The sequence below is a fragment of the Canis lupus genome, chromosome 11 (assembly GCF_048164855.1).
Source record: "Canis lupus baileyi chromosome 11, mCanLup2.hap1, whole genome shotgun sequence".
In the NCBI taxonomy this organism is placed as follows: Eukaryota; Metazoa; Chordata; class Mammalia; order Carnivora; family Canidae; genus Canis; species Canis lupus.
Window position 1 is genome coordinate 10827542 of NC_132848.1, and position 26181 is coordinate 10853722.

A 26181-nucleotide genomic window follows, 5' to 3' on the forward strand; every position below is an offset into this window, starting at 1 on the left:
CCCCCATACCGCCCTGCTGCGACTTAGCCCCGCCCCCGCGGCACGTTTAGGGCGGAGCTACACCGATGCCCCGCCCCCATACCGCCTGCTGCGACTTAGCCCCGCCCCCGCGGTACATTTAGGGCGGAGCTACACCGATGCCCCGCCCCCATACTGCCCTGCTGCGTCTTAGCCCCGCCTCCCGCGGGGACTTGGGGCGGAGCTACGCCCTCACCCTGCCTCTGCTGCGTCTTAGCCCCGCCCCCGCGGTACATTTAGGGCGGAGCTACGCCGATGCCCCGCCCTCATACTGCCCCTGCTGCGCCTTAGCCCCGCCTCCCGCGGGGACTTGGGGCGGAGCTACGCCCTCACCCTGCCTCTGCGGCGTCTTAGCCCCGCCCCCGCGGCACATTTAGGGCGGAGCTACCCGCGGGGACTTGGGCTGGAGCTACGCCGATGCCCCGCCCTCATCCCGCCCCTGCTGCGCTTTACCTCCGCCTCCCGCGGGGACTTGGGTCGGAGCTATGCCCTCACCCCGCCCCTGCTGCGTCTTAGCCCCGCCTCCCGCGGGACCCTCGGAGCGGAGCTTCGCCGCCGCCCCGCCCTTCCGCACGCTCAAGCCGCTGTGGGGGGCGTTTCCGGAACTCTTAGCCCGCGGAGCTGATTGGCTGATGGTGGCCGTACGGTGCCCGGGGTTTCCGGGATCCGAGGAGACCCGCGAGGGGGCCGCCATGGCTCTGGTGAGGCAGCCCTTGCGCGAGCTGCAGGGACCTCTGCTGCCACCCAAGAACCTGGAGGACGAGGACGAGGACTGTGTGAGGGAGGACGCGGAGGACGATGAAGACCTGGAGTTCGTGGACGCGGAGGAGCTGTGCGGCGGGGGCGTCAAGGCCGGCACGCTCCCCGGGCGCGTCCGCGGTGAGGGAGCCGCGGCCCGAGGGAGTGGGACGGCCGGAGGGAGGGAGCGCTTCCGGGTCGGCGGGTCGGGTGGGCGCCCCACGATCCAGGCTCTTGGGGGGGTTGTTTACGTCCTCGAGGAAACAGCGGGACGTCAAGCCTGTGTTCACGCCCAGAAGGAGACTTGTGTTTTAAATTAATATTTATTTATTCATGAGAGAGAGAGAGAGAGAATGGGGCAGGCTCCATGCAGGGAGCCCGATGCGGGACTCGATCCCGTGACCCCGGGGTCACGCCCTGGGCCCAAGGCAGATGGATGCTCAACCACTGAGCCACCCAGGCATCCCAGAAGTAGAGTCTTAGACTGTTTTCCAAAATAATAATAATAATAGTAAATAAAATTGTTTTCCTGTCCTGCCTGGAGTCAAATATTTATTTTTCAGCCACCTGGACAGCACGCACACAGGACGCGCCTCCAGGCGTGGTGGATTCGTTCGCGTCCTGATGTGCGTTTATCTTGTGCAGTTGCTGTGCTGTGGAGTCCCGGTGACGAGCGCACTGACTGGTGTTTGAGGGTCGTTGAGTGGTCACCCCCCCTCCCCCCCCAGACTGCTCGGTGCTGCAGGCCTCGCTCTGTGCCTGCAGCGTCCGCTCCCGTGGCCGCGAGCCGCCCGCGTCTATTGGGACCGTGAAATGCAGCTACTGCAACCGAGCAGCTGAATTTTAAGTTTTGTCTAGTTTTAATTAGAGTTTAAATAGTCACATGAGAGTGGGCAGCACACATTTAGAAAGTTTTCTTTCTTTCTTTTTTTTTTTTTAAATATTTTATGTATTTATCCATGAGACACAGGCAGAGGGAGAGGCAGGCTCAATGCAGGGAGCCCGATGTGGGACTGGATCCCGGGACTCCAGGGTCACACCCTGAGCTACTCTGACACTCCCCTGCCGAGCCCCCCGGGTGCCCTAGACAGACAGTTGTCAAGTATTTGTGCAAGGTTACTCATTTATCCTAAAGTATTAGTGACTGGCTACCAAGTTCCAAGCAAGTGACTGCCGTTTGTTGCCGAGATGCCCAGGGAGATGAGATAATGAAGCTTCTGTCTTAATGGAACTTATTCTTTGGTGAATTAAACAGGCATTCTTTAAACAATTACAGAAGTGACCATAATACTTAGTTGATAGAAGGAATAATAAGCAGTGCTATGAGAAGTTAGAATCTTGAGATTCAGGGAAGACTTTCCTGAGGAAGTGACAATTAAATTAGGATCTGTAGTAAAAGGGGGTTAAATAGCAAGGAAGAGAACATGTGAGGCATGTGGAACAGCATATGCAAAGGCCCTGTGGTGGGAGGGACCACAGCATTTTTTAGAAACTGCAGGAAGGTGATTTTTGGCATAGGTCAGAGTAGCAGAGAGATGACTGTTTTTAGAAGAGAAACAACAGGGGATCCCTGGGGGGCTCAGCGGTTGAGCGTCTGCCTTCTGCCCAGAGCATGATCCTGGAGTCCCGGGATCGAGTCCAGCGTCGGGCTCCCTGCATGGAGCCTGCTTCTCTCTCTGCCTGTGTCTCTGCCTCTCTCTCTCTCTGTGTCTCTCGTGAATAAATAAATAAAATCTTAAAAAAAAAATAGAAACAACAGACTTTTGCCAGGTACTGTACTTAGCTCTTGGAATCCAAGGACAAGTAAAATATTGTTTTCATTCTAGAGAGCTCACAGCTCAGTAAAGGGAAACAGAGAAACAGGTAAGTGGAATATGAGATACCCTAATAAACATCCGTACAGGGTGCTGTGGGGGGATTAAAGACAGTGGTAGATTTGCTAAAACACTGAAAAAGCGGTTGTAAAATATCTTACATTAACTTTTTCTTTTCTTTTTTTTAAAGTCATAATTTCTGATGAAAACACTCAAGAGCAATGTAACGTGTTTGGACGTTTTCCGATAATGGGTCCTTGGTGGCGAGTGAAGGTGCAAGTGAGACCTATGGGATTGAGGAGCTATCAAGTTCACGGATTCCCATCTTACTTTTTACAGTCTGATATGTCACCACCAAATCAAAAAAGTATCTGTTCCCTGTTTCTTAGAGACTGTAATTTCTCCAGTGACAAGATAGATAAATTTTTAGCTTGGGTAAATGCTGTCTCAAGCTATAAAAACCTCAACTTTGAAAATCTTAGGGAAATGCTGAGACTTTTCCAAAAGGAAACTGAAAGGAAAGGTCAAAAACAGTCTACGCAGGATGGACGGGAAGAGTCTCTACCAGAAAACGAGATGTGCCTTCCTCTGGAAAACAAAGGTAGGTGTGATTTTATCATCCAGTTTTATTATAAATGAGATACTTAATGAACTAGTGTGTTTAGAGATATTACCACTTTAGTATCTTGGCATACTGTTCTTTTTTAAAATCTGCTCTTGCAACTCTGTTTCTGTTTCATTTAGGATGCATCATTGTAATTTCCAGGTTCCTTATGGATAAGGTGGGGAGGTTGGGTGACATGATCTTTAAGCTTCTTCTAGTTCCTTCCCAGCTTTATTATTTTATTTATTTATTTTTTAAAGATTTTATTTATTTACGAGAGAGAGAGAGAGAGAGAGAGGGGCAGAGACACAGGCAGAGGGAGGAGCAGGCTACATGCAGGGAGCCCAACGTGGGACTTGGTCCCAGATCTCCAGAATGGCGCCCTGGATGGAAGGCAGGCGCTAAACCGCTGAGCTACCCAGGGATCCCCTCCCCGGCTTTAAAACTGTGTTTCTCTCTGACTTTTGTGTCCATGGGATTACCTGGAGTCATTAAGGGAAAGTTGAGTTGTCAGCTCTTCAGTTCCAATTTTTATTCTGCTTAAGAAGGCAGAGGAGAGAGATAAGGATATTTTGGAGATTGCAGTCCAAAATGGTATGAAATAATTTCTTAGTATGGTTTGTTATCTGGCCACTCACATGAATAGAGTATTTCATTTCTTAATTATATCAAATAATTGATATGCAACGGCATCATCGGATGACTTCAGTGACCAAAGAATCACGATGACAGTCAGGAAAATGGTTCTAAAGGTTAATATGTAAATGATTTCTTTGTTATGCTTAGCTTCAAATTTATCATTATATCACAGAGTCCCAAATTTTACTCTGATTATATTATACGCAAAAGGAAAGAAAAGACTAAGAAGTGGCTGTCTAAGCATTTGAAGAACATACATTTTGGAGTTAAACACAGTTTTTACCACCCGAGTACAAAATCAGTTGTATAAACCGCTCAGTTTTCCTGCCGGTTACAGTAAATTTCTTTCTCTCTCTTAAATTTCAATTTTATGAGCTGGTTGTGCTACGGGGGGAAAGTCTATCACATCAGTTGTTCTGTGAGCTCACTTGTACGTTTTGTTTTGTTCTTTTCTCTGACCCTGTAGTTCCATTTATAACTGTAATGACAGCTTTGCAGTTTCCAAAAATAATGGAATTCCTTCCAATTCTTCTGCCTCGACACTTTAAATGGCTCATAAGCTCAGGTTCTAAGGAGCTTTTGGAAAAGATAGAAGAGATGTTAGGTACGCATCCATGGAAACTTGGGTTTAGTAAAGTAAGTAAGACGTTTACTCGCCATTTAATAATCTTGAGTAAGGGAGGATTTCTCAAACGTGACAATTTTTACATCTCTTTCAAAGGAAAAAAATTTGTATGGACCTCAATGTTGATTTTTCTCTTAAGGGTGAGAACCAACTATAAATTTCTTATACCTGTAGCTCATATGCAGAAAATTTGTGAAGGAAAACAAAATAACAAAATTGATGACATTGACATTGTCAGTAATTTAATTATATAATTTACTTCAATAGGAAACATTTTTTTGGTAACCAAATGACCATTTGCAATGTGACTATGATCTCATTGAAGACACAAATTCTTAGGAATTTGGCAAGTCCATGTTAATCCCTCACTTTCCTATTTGAGCTTTTGAAAACTGTCATTATTCATGTGGTACATCATTATATTATTTGAGGTTTTTTTTTATTATTTGAGTTTTTGATACAATGATATCACTTACAGATGAATCCCCTTCTGTTCTTATTATTAGAGACCAAGAGTAGGAATGGAACTATGAGGCTTCAGTGGAGTTGGAGACCAAGTGTAGCACTTAAATGTTGGCAGTACTTGGTTATGGTGGTTTTCCAAATGAAAATACAATTTAAAAATTTCTGAGATAATTCTTGGATCCCCAAGAATGTTTATGAGCCCCCTCCCCCCAACCAATTTGAGATATACCAGAATAATGAATTTATCTCCTACATGACATGATGATGATTTCAGCATGTTTTACAAAATGAAATTCTGGAACACTGGATTATTATATATATTCAGTAGAGAGGAGAGGTAGAGCAAAGCACATTCTGGAACTCAATTGGGAACAGGAGACATGAAGTCCTACCGTACAGTTTGGAAACCACCGTCCAAAATAAAGACCGTTACTGACATATTAGATGGCTGGGACTGCCAACCCTCTAAATCTGTGCTTCACACCATATTCTGCGTGGTAGATATTTATTTTCTCACGATTAAGGAGGCTCTGAGTCCAAAATCAAGGTGATAGCTGATTGGTTTCTTCTGAGTCCCCTCTCTTTAGCTTGTACATGGTTGTGAGAAGACAGTTCTCTCTGGGTCTTCCATAGTCTTCCTTCGTGCCTGTCTGTCATCACCTCTCTTCTTATAAGGACTCCAGTCCTGTTGGATTAGGTTCCACCCCAGTGACCTCATTTTAACTTAATTACCTGTTGAAAGACCGTATTTCCAAATATGGCCACATTTTGGCGTAGTAGCAGGTTAGGATTTCAACAAATGAATTTTGAGGGGACACATTTCAGCCCATAAAATGTATGGAAGGCTCCAGAAAAGATGCTCCTTAGGAAAAAAAAAAATGAAGCTGGTAGAGAACCTACTGAGTGGATCATGGTGAAGGAAGTTCTGAGCCTCTTCAGTAGAGTTTGGGCAGAATTGTTGAGAGACACAGAGAAACCTCAACCAGCTGAGACAGTCATCAACTTCACTACATATGCAAGCGTTTGACGCAAAAGTTAATATAATTGTAATATATCGTGTCACTCAGCTGCGAATCCTGTTTAGCACCGATTTAACCAAAATAATTTGATTAACAGCATGTATACCATAGCTTTTTTTCAAAGATGGGAAGAGAAGCATGTGGGGAAGTGTTGTCATAAAAAAGGGGGAGTTTCTGTAGAGAAAGACTTCCCATAGGAGAGGAGGTTACTACCTCCTCTAAAAAAATATATATATATATTAAAAAATTAAAAAAAATTAAAATTAAAAAAATCAGAGAGTGGTATAAACAGTACTTAGAACAATGTTGACCTTATGAGGCATGGGAAAGGGTAAGTCAGGGGATTCCTCTCTCGCAATTTGCTTGCTAGTGTTAATTGGCTTTTAAAACTGTATGTGTATTGTTTTGAGAAAATATAATTTTAATTAAAAACTTAGATCTTTGACAGTCTAGTAGAAACTTGGTGATGTCATGGCTACCCAGTTTTTCCTCCAGGTTTCGTTACATGTCATCTGAGACGTAAGCAATTCTTATTTTATGTCTTTTTTGAGACCTAAGCAACTACCAACGAGTAACCCAGTTTTTATGTAGTCCTGATAACACCCGCCAGCAGTTGCAATTTTCATAAGCAACTCGATCTCTGTTTCTTTGAAGATAACCTACATGGAGCTGAAGCTCTTGCAGTGCGAGGCCAGCTGGGCCTCATTTTGCCAGTGCCAGTCCCTCCTCCAGTCGATGGCTGATTTGGAGAAGCATGCGTTGATAATCTACTCCAAACTGAGACACGTATGTAGGGAGCAAGGGCACACGTGTGTCGAGGAAGCCGACCTAACTTACAGCGTGTCAGACGACATGTCTTTCCACGACGCTTGGCAGTCTCTGAAGTTTCTGAAGGACATCGGCGTGGTGACATACGAGAGGGGCTGTGTCTTTCTTGATGACCTTTACCGGGCGGAGCAGGGCATTGCCTCTTCCATATGTGACCTGATGACGAGGCCCCCATGGCATTTGCAGGTCGATGTCAAAAGGGTGCTGGCAGCCCTTCAGGCCACAGGCCCCGAGGGGTCGAGGAGTGGGGAGGCGTTGCATGGAAGTATGCCGGGCGCAGTGAGTGCAGAGCATTCTGTGGCCGTCCCGGGGGGCCAGGACGGGCGCGCAGACACAGGCCCGGCTGGGCTGGATCCGGCCCAGGTGGCCGCCCTGGAAATGGTGTGCTCCAATGCCGTGACTGTGGTGAGCGGCAAGGGGGGCAGTGGCAAGACCAGCATCGTCAGCCACCTCTTTAAGCACCTGGAGCAGCTGGAGGAAAGTGAGGTAGAGCGGGCTTGCGAGGATTTTGAACGCGACCAGGACGTGCCACCCGAGTGGGTCAGCTCTGCAGAGCAGGGGCTCCCAAGGCTGGAGCGGGCCGTGGAGGTGCTGCTCACCGCGCCCACCGGCAAGGCCGCTGGCCTGCTACGGCAGAGGACCGGCCTGAGCGCCTATACGCTGTGTCAGGTGGGAAGACTTTTCTGCATTTTGTTTTTTGTTGTTTTTGTTTTCCCTGCAGATAAAACCATTGGCCCGAAGCCGGGCTCTCCGAGGATCCCTGCTTCAGGGCCGGCGCTGGCCAGTCGCTCAGCACTCCGTGGCTTTCGTGGAGCCGGTCCTGCGTGGAAGGGAGCCAGCTAGCCTGGGGGTGCGCTGCGTGACGTCGTGGGGTCCGGCGTGGGATTCCGTCCCGGGGGCACTGGTTACACACCTGTTAGAGTCCGCACCCCTAGTCGGAGAAGCGCTTGTGTTGGAAGGAAAAGGCTGTATTCTATTTGATAGTTGGAAATCTGCATAAAAGTGAAGACTTTGGTCGTCTGGTTTTAGTTCTTTTTTTTTTCTTCTTCTTCTTTTTTTTTTTTTTTTTAAGATTTTACTTATTTATTCATGAGACACACACACACACAGAGGCAGAGACACAGGCAGAGGGAGAAGCAGGTCCATGTAGGGAGCCCGATGGGGACTCGATCCCGGGACCCCAGGATCAGGCCCTGGGCAGAAGGCGGTGGTAAACCGCCGAGCCCCCGGGGCTGCCCAGTTCTTTTCTTCTTTAAAGATTTTATTTATTTATCCATGAGAGACACACAGAGAGAGAGGCAGAGACACAGGCAGAGGGAGAAGCAGGCTCCCTGTGGGGAGCCCGATGGGGACTCTATCCCGGAACCCCAGAATCATGACGGAGGGGAAGGCAGATGCTGAACCACTGAGCCACCCAGGCGCCCCTGGTTTTAGTTCTTTGTCTCCTTCCCCCATAGCAAAGCCTGGTAAACAGTCATGTAATAAAATTTTCAAATGAATTAATATTCTTGAGAAACAGTTTTGGCACTAGTTAGAAGTCATGGAATTTTAAACTTGTAATAGCCTGACCTGCCATTTTATAGATCAAGGAACTCCATTGTTGGAAGATTCCTAAAGGATATAATCATTGACTTGGACTGCAAAAGACAGAGAGGCTCAGGTGAGGAGGACATTTTATTTGGGGGGAAGGCCTTTCCATAGGCATTGAAGAAGTGATCGTAGTGTGTGGAGATGGTCTTGAGGTGACTGCATTGATTAGAGTGAATTCCGTGTATTGTAAAATAATGGAAATTGAGTTTGGTGTAGACTGGGAACTTGAGCTTTAATGTTTGCAAAGTATCCCATTAAATCCTTGATAAACTAGTGAAGTGAGTAAGTGATATTATCTCCATTTTACAGAGGAGCCAGTTGAAATTTGAGGGTATTGAACAAGTTGCCCAAGATCGTAACCAGGTGCAGAACTAGCACTTGGATTCAGATGTGTGACCTCCCTGCTCGTTGCTCTTTCCGTGGTGCCATAATTTCCTCCTTTACTCCAGACCTTGCATACCCAACAAAGAAGCTTGGACTTGGTTTACTGGGGAGCCATTTAGGATCCTCAACAAGAGAGTGAAATGCTGAAGAAAGCAGTTTTAAGAAAGATTACCCAGAATCTCAGCGCCATGAGCCACCTCAGAAATGACATTATACATTACGTTTATTTGTGTTCAGTGTAGAAGCTCAGGATAGCTCACTGACGGCAGAGTTTTCTGATCAGCTTATGATTTTTCCCATCTGATTAGTCTGAAGGGTTGGCTTAGAAGAGAAGAGCTAGAGAGGCATTATTACTAAATTTCATCTTATGTTCTGACTCTGGTCAATGGAAGTATCTTAATATCTGCTTGGAATGCTGGGAGAATATTTCTTAAGCCACATGTAGGGTCAGGAGAGCGTATAGATAGGGCCATCAGAAAGGCATTCATGTGGCACTCACACCATTTATTTACCATCCTTGGGCTAGGGTTACCAGTTTACCAGGTGGGACAGATAAAAATAAAATTATTTTTTTAGTGTAAGCATGTACTAAACACTGCATCAAACATATTTATGCTAAAATGTCATTTACTGTTTATCTGAAATTCATATATTTTATCTGGCAATCCCATTGTGGATCAATGTGCAGGGGAACCCGCTTGTAAGGCTGCGGGAGTAATCTAGCCTCACAGATGGGGCCTGTGTTTGGTTGGTAGCACTAAAAATACAGGGGAAAGTCTCACCTAGACATTTCTAAGAGAACTAATTGAATTTATAAAATCAAAACAAGCTGCAGTGATTCAGATGTTCTGTTGAGACAAGGCCACTGAGAGAATGGGGGTTTTGTTGAAGGGAATTGATGAATTTGGGTGGAAAATATGAAGGCTTTTACTTAATAGACATGCTGAAGTAAAGTGAAGCTTCAGCAGAAAAATTAAAGATATACAATTTAAGAAATCGGCGTAGGTATATAGTGTATACATGCATGATTCCAACGTAGACACATTTCGGGAATGATGTATATACCAAAATATTTAATGTTCTCAGGTTTTATTTTCCAAAGTTTTCTCCTTGTCTGTATTTTTTAAAATAGTAAATATTATTGTATCTTTAATAGATAGTTTTTAAACTTGCTTTGTTGTGGGTTTTTAAATGTTGGGAAAGTAAGGGAGCTTAGAATGTTAGAAGAAAAATAGTATGTTCATAGTTCGGTTGAGAAGGCAGCCTTTTATTTCCAGAATGGAGTGGTGCAGTTGGGAGGAGAGGAGGGCTGAAGTGACTGGCCATCTCAGAAAGCCAAGAGAAGGTTCATTTGGGAATGGAAAAGATTAGGGAGCTCTGTGTGGTCAAGAGCGAAAAGAAGAGGGTTAAGATTTTGGCAGTAGAGTAATGCTGTGTGTGATGTTTAAATACATGTAGTACTTATCAGGAAGCATTTTTTTTTTAAACTATTTGATCTTTTTTGTTGTTTTTGTTTTTAGATTTATTTGATCTATCTTTTCTCTGTATCCATCCCTTTAGGGTTTTAAAAAGTTTTAACTTTTGTGTTCTTTATTTCTTTAGCCTGTTTCTCTATGTGGCTTTACCCACACCACTGCCCTCTCCACCCCCACTGGCCCATTCAAGAGTCTTGTTTCAAAATAACATGTTGTTAAGATGTTGATTTGTAAAATTTATACCCTGAATTTAGAAATGCCATAATTTGCTTGTAGGTCAATTACAGCTTCTATTTATGGGAGAAAAAAAACTCGGCCAAGAACGGTCCATGGAAGTTTTCTTCGGTGAGAGTTCTGGTTGTGGATGAAGGGAGTTTGGTATCTGTCAGAATCTTCAAATCAGTTTTAAAGTTATTGTGTGAGCACTCCAAACTTTCGAAGCTCATTATCCTTGGTAAGTTAAATATTGTTGGAGTCCTCATTGTTTTGTTCAAAGCTTTGCAGTTGGTGGGGTGCTTACAGCATTTCACAGTTTCAGTGTCCCTGTCCTCCAGGTGGGAAGCCATTTCTCAGAGCCCACACTCCAGCCCCCCCTGGGTTCCATCCCTCTGTCAGCTTGGGTGGTTCCTCATTTGGGCCAGGGTATTAGGAGACTAGGCCGCGAGATGAAATAGAGTCGTGAGGGGTTACTGCTAATCACCTAAATGATGACTGTTAAAATAGTAAAAATGTCACACGCTCAGAGTAAATAATGATCTGGATCATTTAGAAATAATAAAAAGTCTGAATTATAGACCACTTAGGAGTGAATTTATGATTTTCAGCTAATAACTCAAGGTAGACGTGACTAGCCTCCTAAATCCTTTTCCATTCTGGTGAGAGTTAGATTCTATTGGGTACTCCTGGCCTGTAGCCTGTATGATTTCATGGAGAATCATGTTGTGAGAATCAAACTGTATACAAATAATTCTCTTAGGTCTTTGGGGATACGCTGTAAGCAGTTAGTTGACTCTGTTAATGGCTTAAGCACTCGCCCAGTCTCCACTGAGAAAGTAGTTGTTTTTCTTAACTCCAGGGTTGGTTTGTTTAAAGGGATTTTTAGTAGAGCCAAACGTTATCATCATATTACAGGAATTTATCTATGAGCAAATAGGTTGGGTTTGTCTATTTTGTATTTTATATGTTTATTTTATTTATTTGAGGCCATAGATTCTTCAGGGTCTACTAAGACATTGAGCAAGATTGAGTTGGTGACTGAGTGGCATTTACCTAAGATTCTAGGCCTGTTTTTCTCTTCCCATGAGAAAATGGCTAACATATATGCCCCTACACAGTTTGCCTGGGTTTATAGGTATGAAGGAAGTTCAATTCAGATTTTACCTTACTGTGTTATCACTGTTTTTTTTTTTATATCTCATACTGTTTACTTTGAATGCTTTGCTGCTGTTAAATATTTTTAAAGAGTTAATGTTCTTAAGTAATTTTATTTATTTTTAAAAAGATTTTTAAATTTATTTATTCATGAGAGACAGAGAGAGAGAGAGAGACACAGGCAGAGGGAGAAGCAGGCTCCATGCAGGGAGCCCAATGTGCGACTCGATCCCGGGACTCTGGGATCACACCCTGAGCCAAAGGCAGATGCTCAACTGCTGAGCCACCCAGGTGCCCCTTAAGTAATTTGAAACAAAGATTTTGAGGGGCTTTTTTTCTTAGAATAAATCTTTATAATTATAGCATGTATCAGTTGGGAGAGATAAAAACAGCTTCTAGATTTCAGGAACCCTGTTACCAAAAATCTACTGTATCTTACTCTCCTTTTAGGTGATATTAGACAGTTACCCAGCATCGAACCCGGTAACTTGCTGATAGATCTTTTTGAAACTCTTAAGTCAAGAAATTGTGCTATTGAACTGAAGACAAACCACAGAACAGAATCTGAGCTAATTGTGAACAATGCCACAAGGTATAGTATAATGAAAATTTTACATTTCTCGCTGTTACATTAGAAATAAAAAGTAAAAACAATACCTGTTAGCTTTTGAATTAGGACAGCTCAGTGCAGTACGTTTACTGTGCCCTTCTAACGAACTTATTCTATCCTTCAGGTATATATATTGTCCCACAGTTAGAAAAACAAACGTAATGTTTTTCGTTATTGGTCTAGCATGAATTACTATTGAAATTTAAGAATGAATGTGTTTTCCTGATTTAAAGTATATATGTGAATTAGAGTTGCATTAAGCCTAGACTCTAGAATAAACCCAAGGGGGAAAGAGACTTGGAAATGAGCTCATTAAAGTTCAAGGGAGAATGGGGAAGAATTATCCCCTAATTTTTGTAAGGGGAGCCCTACACCAAAAAAAAAAAAAAAAAAAGGAATATGATATTTTACTCCTTGATGAATCCTGGTGGCATCAATGCCATATCACTCCCCTTAGTGTAGAAAAGAATCCTCTTCCCTCTGTCTTTACGTAAGCCTTCAGGGTGATTCCCCTGTAATAGACATAATGAAATCTCGGAATACTAAGAGACTGTTTTATTCATTGGACTAAAATTTATCTTTGGTTTTGGACACTCTTTTACAAAATGTTGTTTTCGTTGCTTGAACATTTTCTTGTTTGGGTACAGCAGAAATGAGAACATTCAGAACCTCCTTCTCTATGCCCCTGTCTGACTTGGAGAGGATTGTGGGAGTATGGGAAGGATTGACAGGAATAGGGTAGGATGTTGTAGGTTCATATGAAGACATTAAGCAAAAGAATGCAGTTGGATGTGTGATACCTTTTGGTCTAACTCTTCTGCTTCTACCTAAAGGCCACCTCATTTGGGGGAGTTTCATAGATGATTGGTCACTGAAAAGTCTGACAATCTTGGACAAATCTAAAGCACTTTAGATTTCTTAGAGTCAGTTTTATCTGAAACTTAGGAATTCCTCTTATTAGCCCTTTTGATGTCATTTGAACTCTGCTGCTTTTATCATTCCTTCTTAATTGTCAGCATACTTAATGTCACAAGGATCCCAGTGATGGCAGGGACGGACTCCTAAAAATGGAAGTGTGTTTCATGTTCTGGATCAGAAGCCAAACAGGAAATCCATGGTGATTCTCAACACCCCCAAATTAGATCTGGGATATTCCAGCAAGAACAACCTTCCTTTTCTTCCCTTTCAGCCCTGTGGGGAAGGGTTGAAGATGGCAGTAGGGAAACACTAGCTTTGATAGCCAGGTTGCTGTTAGGTCTTTTCAGGGAGTCGATCTTTTTCCATATAACCAAGGAGAGACTCTGTTATGACAAGGCATCTGCCCCTTACATACTCTGTGTTCTGATATGATTGGCTAGTCTTGAGAAACACAAGAACAAAAGAAGGATGAAGGAATAGAAGCAAAGAGAAGATGTGGATACTTGGTTCACCTGAGAAAATGAGGCCATATGTATGATATACACAGAAGAAAGGAGAAAAAGAATGTGATGTAAGCGTATGGAAAAGGCCCCAAAGAGTCCAGATTAATTGAAGTAGAAAAGGCCATGGAGCCAGAAGGGCCCAGAATTACCTCCTAGCTTCTCTGCTTTCCTTTCTACCTCTGTGGCCATGGGCAACCCACTGCAGTTGCAGAAGCCTTGTGCTGTTCACCTGTGAAATGAGGATAATTCCTACCTTGTATAGTTCTTGTGTGGTCTGAAGGAAAGTAGGTCAAGTTGTTAGACTGGGAAATTCCCTGACAGTTTTTCCTAATGCTTTTGTTAGAGGTAGAGGACTGATTGATTAGTGTAACATTATGGTCTTGCTAATTCCATTTTAAAACTCATTTACAATTTGTAATGCCTATGTGGGTAGCCTTTTCATCTTACTTACTATCTATTAGCAGATAGTAGTTATTATAATGACATATCTGATGATACATGAAGACCCATTTTCGGGTACTGATGTTCTTGCTGTGCTGTGTTATTTTATCTTCACCTAAGAATCTCAAGACGCCAATTTCCAGTATTTGATGCAGAACTGAATATCTCTGATAATCCAACATTGCCTGTCTCAATACAAGATAAAACATTTATTTTTATCAGACTCCCAGAAGAGGATGTCAACTCTCAGTTATCAAAAAATGATCCTCACTCTCGTAAGTATAAACTTTTCAATTACGCAGGATTACGATTTCAGTTTTGTAATATACTTATTAAATGCCCGGTTATAATTTTATTTGATAGTAAAGTGAAATATTGCTAGTAAAAAATTTAGGCACTGAAAATAAACTACTTTGTTCGTCATCAAAACTACTTTGTTCACCTTCGAAGTTCGTAAAGAAATAAGCTCTCCCAGGCCAATATACGTAATCCAATCTGCTTTAACAGATCTTGTCTATAGCATCTCATACTGGAAGGGATTTGGAAGGACTCGTGATACACACATAAACACACACACACAAGAAATAAGCTCTTGATGCATACACTAAGGGCTCAGTAAATATTTGTTGAGTGAATAAATGGATGTAGATGATTAGTTTAAAATGAAGGAAAGCCCCAGGAATCTCAAGTTCATTCAGAAGAAAGCATATCCTAATTAATGAAGATTTTCTTTTGTAGCAGTTGGAAATGGAATTACATTTGCTACATTTGTGAACCAAAAGTAATGGTTGTTAAACTGTTGCCAAGTTGAGTTCCTACTAGTTCTTTCTGTTGCTTATAAAATGGACAAGCATTGCTTCTAATTATGGATGTTAGGATAACAACATCACAGGATCAAAAAGAGCACAGGATACAGAGTCTTCTCCCTTATGTGTATGACCTATGTCATGTCACATAGCCATTTGTAAAATGGGAATCATAGTGACACTGCCCATGGAGCTGTTGTGGGGGTTGAGGGCATTCATCCGTTTTGAGGGGCTATATACAGGCTTGCTATGAGGCTATCAGCTCCATAACTGTTAGTTTTTTGTGAAGAATGGATATTTAGTGATCTATTACAAATCGATTAAACCTTTTGATCTTTGCTTGTATTCTAAACTTACTCAGCAAACTTTTTAATAGCATAATGGTTTGCTCAAAACTGAATTAGTGAAGATTTAAATGATTATTATTGAGAATTTATTGTAGTTGCCATCGTTCTTTGAAGGAATATCCTAACTCCTTAGCTACTTTCACTCTTTTGTAGTGCTTCATGTATAAGCCTCTCCTGCTTTGTGGGTCATAGTTGCAGTTCCCTTGGGTTGGGGTCCATTTACATGTTACAATAATTTTGAAATGGGACCATATTAATACATTGTATTCTATAAATACCCTTTTAGTTTTTTTCTTTTGATTATAGAAATAATTTCTTTCCTTAAAAATGGTCAAATAATTCAGAAGTGTTTGAAGTAAAAGTGAATATTGCCCTGTAATCTTCCTTTCCATTTTCCCCAAGGTAGCCCCCAAAAGGTCACATGCTATTACTGTTACTCATCTGCTACTCTTACTATGTAGTAAGAGCTTGGTGTTGATCCTTTTAAACCTTGTAATATCCATACACAAGCATATATTATTTTTTTTGTCTTACATAAATGAAATTATAAGCTGCACATTGCTTTATGATTTTTTATGAAATATATTGTGAATAATTAATAGGTGATATTTATTCTCACAACAGCTTAGCTAAGAGTAGATACTAATACGGATGAAAAAGATGAGACTTACTTAGCCCATTAAGGAACGTGCCTTCCTTGCCACTTCATTCCGATCTACCTGAAATATGGTTAGTTTTATTTCTGGCTCCCGTTCTTTCCATTACCGAGAATGTACATTAAGGAAAAAAGTGGTCTGTTTCAGAAGGACAGTAGAGCTCAACTGATGCTATTTTTCTTTCTCAATTACAAATTTCAGCTAGAAAATTAATCCCTTCTTTAAAAGCACCGAATAAATATTCCTGAGAGAGAGAGAGAGAGTACTTTTCCATTGATAATTAAGTTACTGAGTACATTATTCCCATTATTACAAAGTACAGGGACCAAAGATGGGCTTCATAGCTGGGCTGGAACTCCAGAGATGCTGAAGTGTGAGAAAAATGTATATTTTAGAATCAATGAAAATACAGTGTACGTATTGATCTGTAAGATGTTGAGAGAATGAAGAAAGCAAAGAGCAGAACAGCACGATCGTATGTGTGGAGGAAAACAATATCCTGTGAGACCTTTGAAAATTCCTCCTCTGGCAGGCTAGGGGCTGACCAGGGTGAGCTGAGCAGTGGCCATTTTTTAGGGAGAATCTTTTCATCTTAACAATAAAGGGCTCAGTAAGCAACTAAGTCTTCCTAGAGCAGGGCATCCTGAGGCCTGGGCTTTTTCATTCCCCTATGATTTATCTGCTACGAGGGGGAGGACACAGGAGCCTAGAATGTTCTTACCTAAATTTTTATGTCTTCTCTCTCTCATGAGAAATGTTCACTGTTTTGTACTATTGATAAGACAGATTAGAGGAAGTCTACTTCTCAGCGCTTTGAGGGAGAATGTAAGTGGATGTCATCATTGTCAGTGATCTGGGGTCTAAAAGAGGGAGGCCAGCCACCCTCCACCATTTGGAAAATTAGTTTTACTTCCAAGAGCCTCAGCTTCACATTTATATCTAGAATGCAATTGGTGTTTGTGGCCAAACTATATAATAGCTAGTAAGGTATGGATGTCCCTGCTGTGCCAGGGTTAACTTTTTAGTTGCTGGATCCTGGGGGGTCCTGAGGGAAGCAAACACAGGATGTGGGGGTGGGGATCAGGCATTGTGGTATTTGGGGAGTAGCTGTTTTCCATCCTTTATGGAAGTATCTCAATATTTTATACTAAATGTCAACCTTGGATTGAAGGCCTGCCTCCTGCGAATGTTGTGAAGATTAAGTGAAATAACGTGTGCCAAGTATAAAGCTCCTCAGATGATAACTCTGTGCCACCAGAACTTAAAACAGAAGTCTTACCTTACAGTAATTCTGTTACATGTTTTGTCCTCTTGCTCATATTTTACATTCAGCATTCACAAACCATCAGTGCTGAGAGGTTGTATTGCAGATTAGGGGCTGTATCAGCTAGTGGCTGACGTCTGTTGGGGTTAGGGCATCTGGAACCCTCATCACCGTTCCTCTTCTGGTCCTCTGGCTGCTGTGGCAAATGAAATTGATGTTCCCATGGCCAATTGGTATTCCATTCCCCCTTAGCAGGAACTCTGAGTTAGTTTCTCCATTGAAACAATGTGTAATTTGGTGTTTTTCTGTGTTAACTTTTTTCTCTTCGATTATCAGATTTATATTCTGCAGTGAGAACCTTACTCAAAGAAAATGACCTGCAAGATGCACAAACATCACAGTTTATTGCATTTAGAAGGTAAAGCCTTTACAGTATTTCAGCATTCTTAGTCTAGCTTTTAAATCTCATAATTTATATAGATACTGTTTAAATGGGAGATTCTCATCATTCAGCACTGTTAATTCTCTTCTAATTTTGAGGTATTTTTTTTGTTAGGTGTGGCAGAGGGCAGTTTATAAAAAGGGCTCTTTCGGGGCACCTGGGTGGCTCAGTCAGCTAAGTGTCTGACTCTTACTCTTGATTTTGACTCAGGTCGTGATCTCGAGGTTGTGAGATCAAGCCTGTATCAGGCTCTGAGCTAAGTGCTAAGTGCAGAGCCTGCTTGGGATTCTCTCTCCCTGGCTCTCTGCCCTTCTCCCCACTTGCACTATCTTTCTCCGTCTCAAAATAAATCTTTTTTTTTTTTTTCAAAATAAATAAATCTTTTAAAAAATAAATAAACAGGGCTCTTTCTACTAAATAATTATATTTGGCAACTCCCATGAAATATGAGTGGAGCCAGGATTTACATTTATTTAGTTTTTAAAAAGATTTTATTTATTTATTCATGAGAAGCACAGAGAGAGGGTCAGAGACACAGGCAGAGGGAGAAGCAGGCTCCATGCAGGGAGCCCGATGCAGGACTGACTTGATCCCAGGACCCGGGATCACGACCTGAGCCCAAGGCAGGTGCTCAACGACTGAGCCACCCAGACACTCAAGATTTACATTTAGATAAAAATTACAGAGGCACCTGGCTGGCTCAGTCAGTGGAGCATGAAGCTCTTGATCTCAGGGTTATGAGTTTAGGCTTCATGTTGAGTGTAGAGGTTCCTTAAAAATAAAATCTTTTAAAAAATAAAAGATGGGCAGCCTGGATGGCTCAACGGTTTAGCGCTGCCGTTAGCCCAAGGCGTGATCCTGGAGACCTGGGATCGAGTCCCACGTCGGGCTCCCCACAGGGAGCCTGCTTCTCTCTCTGCCTGTATCTCTGCCTCTCTCTGTCTCTCATGAATAAATAAAATCTTTAAAAAAAAGATAAAAATCACAAAATGCTTTTTCCTGGAGAAATTCCTGGAGATTCTTTTTTTGTTTAAGATTATTTCTTTAAATAAAATAGAACGAGAGAGCAAGAGCCTGAACAGGGGAGGGGCAGAGGGAGAGGGAGAAGCAGACTCTCCACTGAGCCGGGAGCTCGATGCAGGGCTTGATTCCAGGGCCCTGGGATCCTGACCTGAGCTGAAGGCAGATGCTCAACTGACTGAGCCCCACAGGCACCACCTGGAAGCTTTTTATAGCATACAGTACGTTGTCATTGTTGGTAACAGGAGTGAGCGTACGACAGAGACCGTTAAGGTAACCCTTGCTTGTTCATTGTTTCAGGCAAGACTGTGATGTCATCAACGCCTGCTGTTGCAAGCACTACACGGGCCACCTGTTCAAGTGAGCAGTAAAGATCCAGAAGCTCTGGGACAGTCCTTCCATTTATTCACCATTCTTTTATTTTTTATGTTTTTTTTAAAAAGATTTTATTTGTTAATGAGAGACATACAGAGAAAGAGAGAGAGAGAGAGAGAGAGGCAGAGACACAGGCAGAGGGAGAAGCAGGCTCCCTGCAGGGAGCCTGACGTGGGACTCGATCCCGGGTCCTTAGGATCACACCCTGGGCCGAAGGTGGCACTAAACCGCTGAGCCACCCTGGGGATCCCCTCTTTAATTTGTTTTCACATGTATCACTGTAGCCACACATTTAAAAATCTTTTTTAAAAATCTCATTTGTGAAGTAAAATGATCTCTTCAATTGAGTATAATATATATGCTTAGGAACTGACTGTTGTGATCATCAGCATAATAAGAAAAATAAGGCATACAGTTTTCCTTGTGGTTTTCAAGTTGGCCCCTCCAGCTTCTCCAAGATGAGTGTGGGGAGTTCAGAATTTGTTCCAAATGTAATATGTGCATAGGTGTGTCCAAGAACATTAGCAACAGGATGCCTGCAGAAGGCCCCTTGGTGGACCTCTATCAGAGAAATACGAGTGTGGAAAGGTCGCTCTGTTTACACACAGGAACAGTTAACTTGCTCCTCTTGCATTTATCAACACCTGCTATTTATTAAGTGCAGAGAACATAGAGATGTGGAACTTCCAGGAGGAGCTCCCTGTCTGCTGAGGGAAGACACATTCGGAAACCACATTTGGTGGCCTCACAGAGGGTTAGAAAGTGCCAATGGGAAGTCACCCGGTCTGTGTTCCAGTGACCGGTTGTGGCGGACAGTTTCATTTTTCCGTATGCATAAAAAGCAAGTACCAATGCAGCATTTCCCTCATGGCGTGGTAGTGAGGTTGAAATGAAGTATCTCTGAAGCACTTAGCACAGTAACTGGTGTATCACCGATGTTTGTTCAGCTTGCTGTTATTCTGAGGTCATAATTATTAGGCTAGAAAGATGTAGACGTGGGGTAAGATGTGTATAGGGTAGCGATAGGAGAGATTGGAGAAGAGGGGATGGATTTAAAAAGTAGACTCAATAAGATTTTGGGTAACTTTTAGAATACAGAGGGAAAGAGACATCAGCATTTATGCCACGATTTCTAATTTGAAAAGATTTGGCTGGGAAGTGTCACAGAGTTTGAGGTGCCACAGAGAGGAGAAGTAATCAGACTGTGACTGTGGGAACCTGATTCCTCATCGACATTTGGAGAACAAAAGTGAAGTAAAGAGAGTGTGGAAATCATTTTGAAAATTGGATCAGATCTGGGTGGGGGTTAATGGTTAAACAAAATGAAATTGAGGTTTTTCAAACCTTGATGACGTATTGTCATTTCCCAACTCAGAGACCATCGGAATAGACTTCAGTTTGGAGTTGGCGATAAGATTTGTTGTACCAGGAATGCATATCTCTCAGAGTTACTCCCCCAAAATACCTCTCACAGTCAGGAAGGTAATGACCGAGAGGCCAGTGGTGAAGACTTTAATGCCACTCCTCATGGTTTTGCTAAAAATAAGCATGACTTTGAAAGTGATATTCGACTCTGCAATGGAGAAATATTTTTTATAACACAGGTAAGTGATGACAGAAAAATAATACCTTTTTACTTAATAGAGATAGTTTTTTTTTTTTTTTTAATTGGCCAAGGTTTGAGTCAAAATCTAATCATCTCAGAGTTGATATTCTGTAATTTTTTCCTCAGGATTTTTGCATTCATGTTTATAAGGGATACTGGTATATAATTATCTAGTAATGTATGGTTTTGGTGTCAGAGTAATGCTGGCTCATAAAATGAGTTGGGGCATGTTCCCTTCTCTTATATTTTCTGGAAGGCTTTGTGAAACAAATGTTTTTAAAATGTTTTTATTTATTCATCCATGAGAGACACAAAATGAGAGGCAGAGAGAGAAGCAGGCTCCCTGAGGGGAACCCGATGCAGAACTCGATCCCAGGACTCCGGGGTCATGCCCTGAGCCAAAGGCAGATGAGCAACCACTGAGCCACCCAGGTGCCCACAAGAAACATCTTTTTTTATAAGTTCAGAGAGCTTGGCTAACAAAAATAAGGGACAAGTGACACAACTGTATTTTGCAGAGCATCATTTCAGTGGTTGCTGCTTAACTATAGAAATGAGAAGTTTCCTTGAATTTGTTGTCATTGTATAAATGCCCTCTTAAGAATAAACTCAGAAGCTTATTCTTTACAAGCTTGAGGAAAATTAAACTTTTTGCAAAGAGTATATGCAGACTTACATAGTGTAAGGAGTGAAATATATAGGTTTCAGAATAAGTCAGACAACATAGATTATTCTCCACACAGTCAAATTAAGGTCAAGTGTCAAGCTGATTAAAATTTGTGTTTGATGGGCAGCCCAGGTGGCTCAGTGGTTTAGCGCCTCCATCAGCCCAGGATGTGATCCTGGAGACCTGGGATCGAGTCCCATTTTGGGCTCCCTGCATGGGGCCTGCTTCTCCCTCTGCCTGTGTCTCTCTCTCTCTGACTCTCATGTATTCAATTGTGCTCAAGCATAGGTTTTAAGCCTTTTGAAGGTTAACAATTGTGAACACACGTGCTATTTGACCTGTGTTTGCATTTTGTGTTCAACACAAAAATAAAATATCTCTCCAGTGTGCATATTTGAAAACATATAAAATAGTTCTTTCTTTTGGTAATAGGATGTCACCGATGTAACTTTTGGAAAGAGAAGATTTTTGACCATTAATAATGCGGCTGGCTTGGAAATAACTGTGGACTTTGAAAAACTGATGAAATATTGTCACATAAAACATGCATGGGCAAGAACTATTCATACTTTTCAGGTAACAGTGGACATTTATAAAGCTATTTGAACAGGTTTCAGAGCCATTGAGTACCTTTGATGATTTTCTTTTTAATTTCGTTGCCTTTATTTTTTTTAGTTAGAAACAAGGTTACCAAGGTTTACCTAAATGGCATTGTGATGTTTATTTTTGAAGCTTACTTTTTTACTGTCTTATAATCAGCTTTATTGGGGTATAATTTGCATAGGCATTTATATTTATAAAGCTGGATGGGTTTTGACAAATGTATCCCCTTCCTTTGTTCTTGTGAGGCAACTGCTTTCTATTTGGGAATAATTTTAGTTTTATACAAGAGCTGGAAAGGGAGCACCAACTCTTCCCACATACCCTTCATCCAATTTTCCCTAATGTAACATCTTACACAACTATGGTGTTTTTGTCAAAACTAAGAACTTACCATTGGAAAGATACTATTAACTAGGCTACACACTTTATCTGCATTTCACAGTTTTTTCATTAATACCCTTTTTCTGTCCCAGGATTTAATCAACAACATTGCATTTAGTGCAATTTGCATTTAAACTCTGGGTTTTTTTGGGAGGAGGTGTAGAAGAAGAGGGAGATAGAGAATCTTTTTTTTTTTTAAAAGATTTTATTTATTTATTCATTAGACACACACACACACACACACAAGCAGCTCCATGCAGGGAGCTTGATGCAGGACTCCATTCTGGGACTCCAGGATCATGCCCTGAGCTGAAGGCAGATGCTCAACCGCTGAGCCACCCAGGCGTCCCGGGAGATAGAGAATCTTTTTTTTTTTTTTTAAAGATTTTATTTATTTATTCATGATAGTCACACAGAGAGAGACAGAGAGGCAGAGACACAGGCAGAGGGAGAAGCAGGCTCCATGCACCGGGAGCCCGACATGGGATTTGATCCCAGGTCTCCAGGATCACGCCCGGGTCAAAGGCAGGCGCCAAACCGCTGCGCCACCCAGGGATCCCGGAGATAGAGAATCTTAAGTAGGTTCCATGCCCACCGGGGAGCCTGCTGCGGGGCTTGATCTCAGAATCCTGAGATCACGACCTGAGCCGAAATCAAGAGTTGGATTCTTAACTGACTGAGCCACCCAGGTGCCCCTTAGCTCTATTTTAATACCCTTGCATTCTCGTAAGCTATTTGTGGTTCTGTTATTTAACTCCTTGTTTTGAGGACCCCTCTTTGATGTTAGTATGTTACTTTAATCATGAAGCTGCATCAGTCTGCAGTTGCATGTGGAAAAATTTAGGTTAGCCTCTATCATCTACTGGTAGGCAAACATTAATTAACATAGGGTGTTTGTTTTTTATATGTTTTTTTTTTTTTTAAGTAGATCGTATTTTGTTTGTTAACCTACTCCATCTCAGTTCCAAAAAAAGAATTTGAAATGACTTATGAAAAAAAATGCCCACAATTCAGCCTGATTTTTTTTTTTTTAAGGATAAAGAAATTATGTCAAATGGAAAATAAAGGTAAGGTTGGTAAAAGGATTCTAAGAGTGGGATGAAATGCTGCACTCAACTATTTGCTTGCTCATGTAGACTGCAGGTTTGACTTTAAATTTTCAAAACAAGAGAGAAGCAGTCAGTGGACTGTCTATTGGATAAGAAACCGAAATGAAACAGCCAGTTGTTAAGAAGTACAAATATTCCTTGCTGCTAGGTCCTGGCAAAATTTCTCCTGGGGATCTTTATGGTGGGCTCTCTGTAATTCTGGAAACTTTTATCGTTTAATTTTGGGGCATTTTCTTGAATAATTTCATTAAGATTTCTTGTCCTCAGTTTTTCTCTGTTTTGTCTTTCTAGAATCTCTGTTATATTCGACCTCCAGAACTGATTATCCAAATTTCTTCTCTCTCTCTTCTGCTTTCTGTCTTACCGTTCTACTATATTTTCTGAGACATTTCCTCAAATTTAAAATCCAGTCTTTTTTCACATTTCTGGACAAATGAAGTATGAAGGGGTCTTTTTATTACTCAATTAAGATTGTAGTAAATATCTCTAAATGTTCCTTTTATCGAATCTGGGTCTTATTTTGTGGTTGAAATAGCGTCTCTTACCTCTAAGAACATTTGTGATTGTTATCTTGTATCAGTGTAGTTTGTTTCTTCCAAGTTCAGTTCAATTCAACAAATATTTATTGAGTCAGATTGTTCTTGGTGCTTAGTTTAGGTCAGTCCATGAAACAAACAAAGATACCTGTCACTCTGAAGATTACATTTGGTGGTGGGGAGCAAGGAGACAGACACAGTTGTAAAACAATAAGGAAACTACAGTTGACCCTAGAACACAGTGGGAGTTTGGGGCACTAACCCTTTGATGCAGTCAGAAATCCATGTATCATTTTTGATTTCCCAAACACTTAATAATGCCTACTGTTGACCAGAAGCCTTACCAATAATGTAAACACTTGAATAGCACATACCTTGTATGTTCTGAATTCTTAATTACGTACTGAATTCTTAAATAAAGTAAGTGAGGGGCACCTGGCTGGCTCAATCAATAGAGCATGTGACTTTTGGTCTTGGGGTGGTAAGTTTGAGCCCCACGTTGGGTATAGGGATTACTTAGAAATATAATTTAAAGGGCAGCCCTGGTGGCTTAGCGGTTTAGTGCTGCCGTCAGCCCGGGGCGTGATCCTGGAGACACGGGATTGAGTCCCACGTTGGGCTCCCTGCATGGAGCCTGCTTCTGCCTCTGCCTGTGTCTCTGCCTCGCTCTTTCTCTGTGTTTCTCATGAATAAATAAATAAAATCTTAGAAAAAATATATATATACATATATAATCTAAAAAAATAAGCTGCAGAAAAGAAAATGTCATTAAGAAAATCATAAAGAAGAGAATACATTTGTAGTGCTGTACTGTGTTTATCACAAAAAAAAAATGGGGAGAGAAGGGAGCAGCAGGGTCAAGACTGGCTTATGAAGGACCAGATGAGCCATATTAAAGAGTTAGGACTTTGTTTTGAGAGCTGAGAAGATATTTATGGGCTCTAAGCAGAGTCTGATGTGATTGGATTTGCTTTTTACAAGTATAACTGTAGATGCTGTGAGGACAGTGGGTTGCAGCAAAGTGTGAGTATGAGGGAGACTGACTCCGAAGCTGTCAAGTTTCTCTGTGTTCCTTGATGATTAGGAGCTTCGTGAACTAAGTTTAGGTTTAGGCATTTACCTAACCGAAATCCAAGGGGAGAAACGGTGCTGTGTATCTGTAAGATGTACTTAGCATTTGTGAGATCAAGTGTCATTTAAGTGAATTTCTGAGATTCAGCAGCACCTGGAGGAAGGGTTTGTCACACTTTTATAATCTGAAGAGTTGGTTCCAATTCTGTGTGTAGAGAGATTGGAAGAGGGTGTTATTTGCTGTGGGAGAGGATTTTATTTTTTAAAAGATTTTATTTATTTATTCATGAGAGACACACAGAGAGAGAGAGAGACACACACAAACACACACACACAGGCAGAGGGAGAAGCAGGCTCCATGCAGGGAGCCTGATGTGGGACTCGATGCTGGGATCCTGGGACGCTCTGAGCTGAGGGCAGATGCTCAACCACTGAGCCACCCAGGTGCCTCGGAAGACAGTTATATTTTATTTTATTTTTATTTTTTTTCGGAAGACGGTTTTAACTGTGAATCTGTGTTTTCTATATACCCCAACTTGTCATTCGTCTTCCCACAATTCTTTTGGCCTGGGGAATTGGGGACATTGAGATAATGGTTCAAACCACTTCTTAGTGTTGGCACTGAAAATATAGGGATTAAGAATAGCCCCCCCCCCCAAAAAAAAAAAAAAAAAAAGAATAGCCCCAAACTTGAAATTGTTTTCTCACAGTTACATGGTGACATTGGGCATTTTTCTTGCCTATATAATTCTTGGCTTGCTAAACTTAAGCAAAGTTTCATTGTTCTCTTTTGCTTTATCGTGATGAAAGTAATAGATGGTTCAGCAGTGGGAGAATACAGAAAAGTAGAAGAAAAAAAATCCTAGGGCCCTCCATTTTGGAGACAAATTTTTGATAGAACTTTTCCTTCTTTTTTGTGACTTATTTTGTTTGGTTAAATATTTATGTTTGTTTTGTATGTATTTTTTGGATCAGAGTAATTTTATTTTGTGTACATAGTTGGATTAGTCTTTACATGAAAGTATCCAGTTTTTGAAATTTTGTTAGACTTCAAAGGATCTTTTTTTTTTTTAAGATTTTATTTATTTGAGAGAGAAAGTAAGAGAGGGAGGATGAGCGGGGGAAGGGGCAGAGAGAGAAGGAAAAGCAGACTCCCTGCTGAGCAGGGAGGGAGCCCGATGTGGGGCTTGATCCCATGATCTTCAGATCATGACCCGAGCCGAAGGCAGACCCTTAACTGACTGAGCCACCCAGGT

At 41.8% G+C, this 26181-nt stretch overlaps 1 protein-coding gene across 2 annotated transcripts in view; it reads left to right on the plus strand.

Annotated features, from left to right (window-relative positions):
* Positions 1-488: 488 nt before the first annotated feature.
* HELB (DNA helicase B) overlaps positions 489-26181 on the plus strand; it is a 35161-nt gene continuing 9468 nt past the window's right edge. The window contains exons 1-11 of one of the 2 annotated variants that reach the window (XM_072843176.1): positions 489-897; positions 2761-3171; positions 4280-4449; positions 6577-7419; positions 10476-10653; positions 12021-12162; positions 14163-14317; positions 17452-17533; positions 18878-18937; positions 20328-20556; positions 21658-21801. In XM_072843176.1, the coding sequence (XP_072699277.1) occupies positions 504-897; positions 2761-3171; positions 4280-4449; positions 6577-7419; positions 10476-10653; positions 12021-12162; positions 14163-14317; positions 17452-17533; positions 18878-18937; positions 20328-20556; positions 21658-21801 (2808 nt within the window). In that variant the 5' untranslated portion in view covers positions 489-503. The remainder of the gene's footprint in view (positions 898-2760; positions 3172-4279; positions 4450-6576; positions 7420-10475; positions 10654-12020; positions 12163-14162; positions 14318-17451; positions 17534-18877; positions 18938-20327; positions 20557-21657; positions 21802-26181) is intronic. The other variant, XM_072843177.1, reaches the window with a different exon arrangement.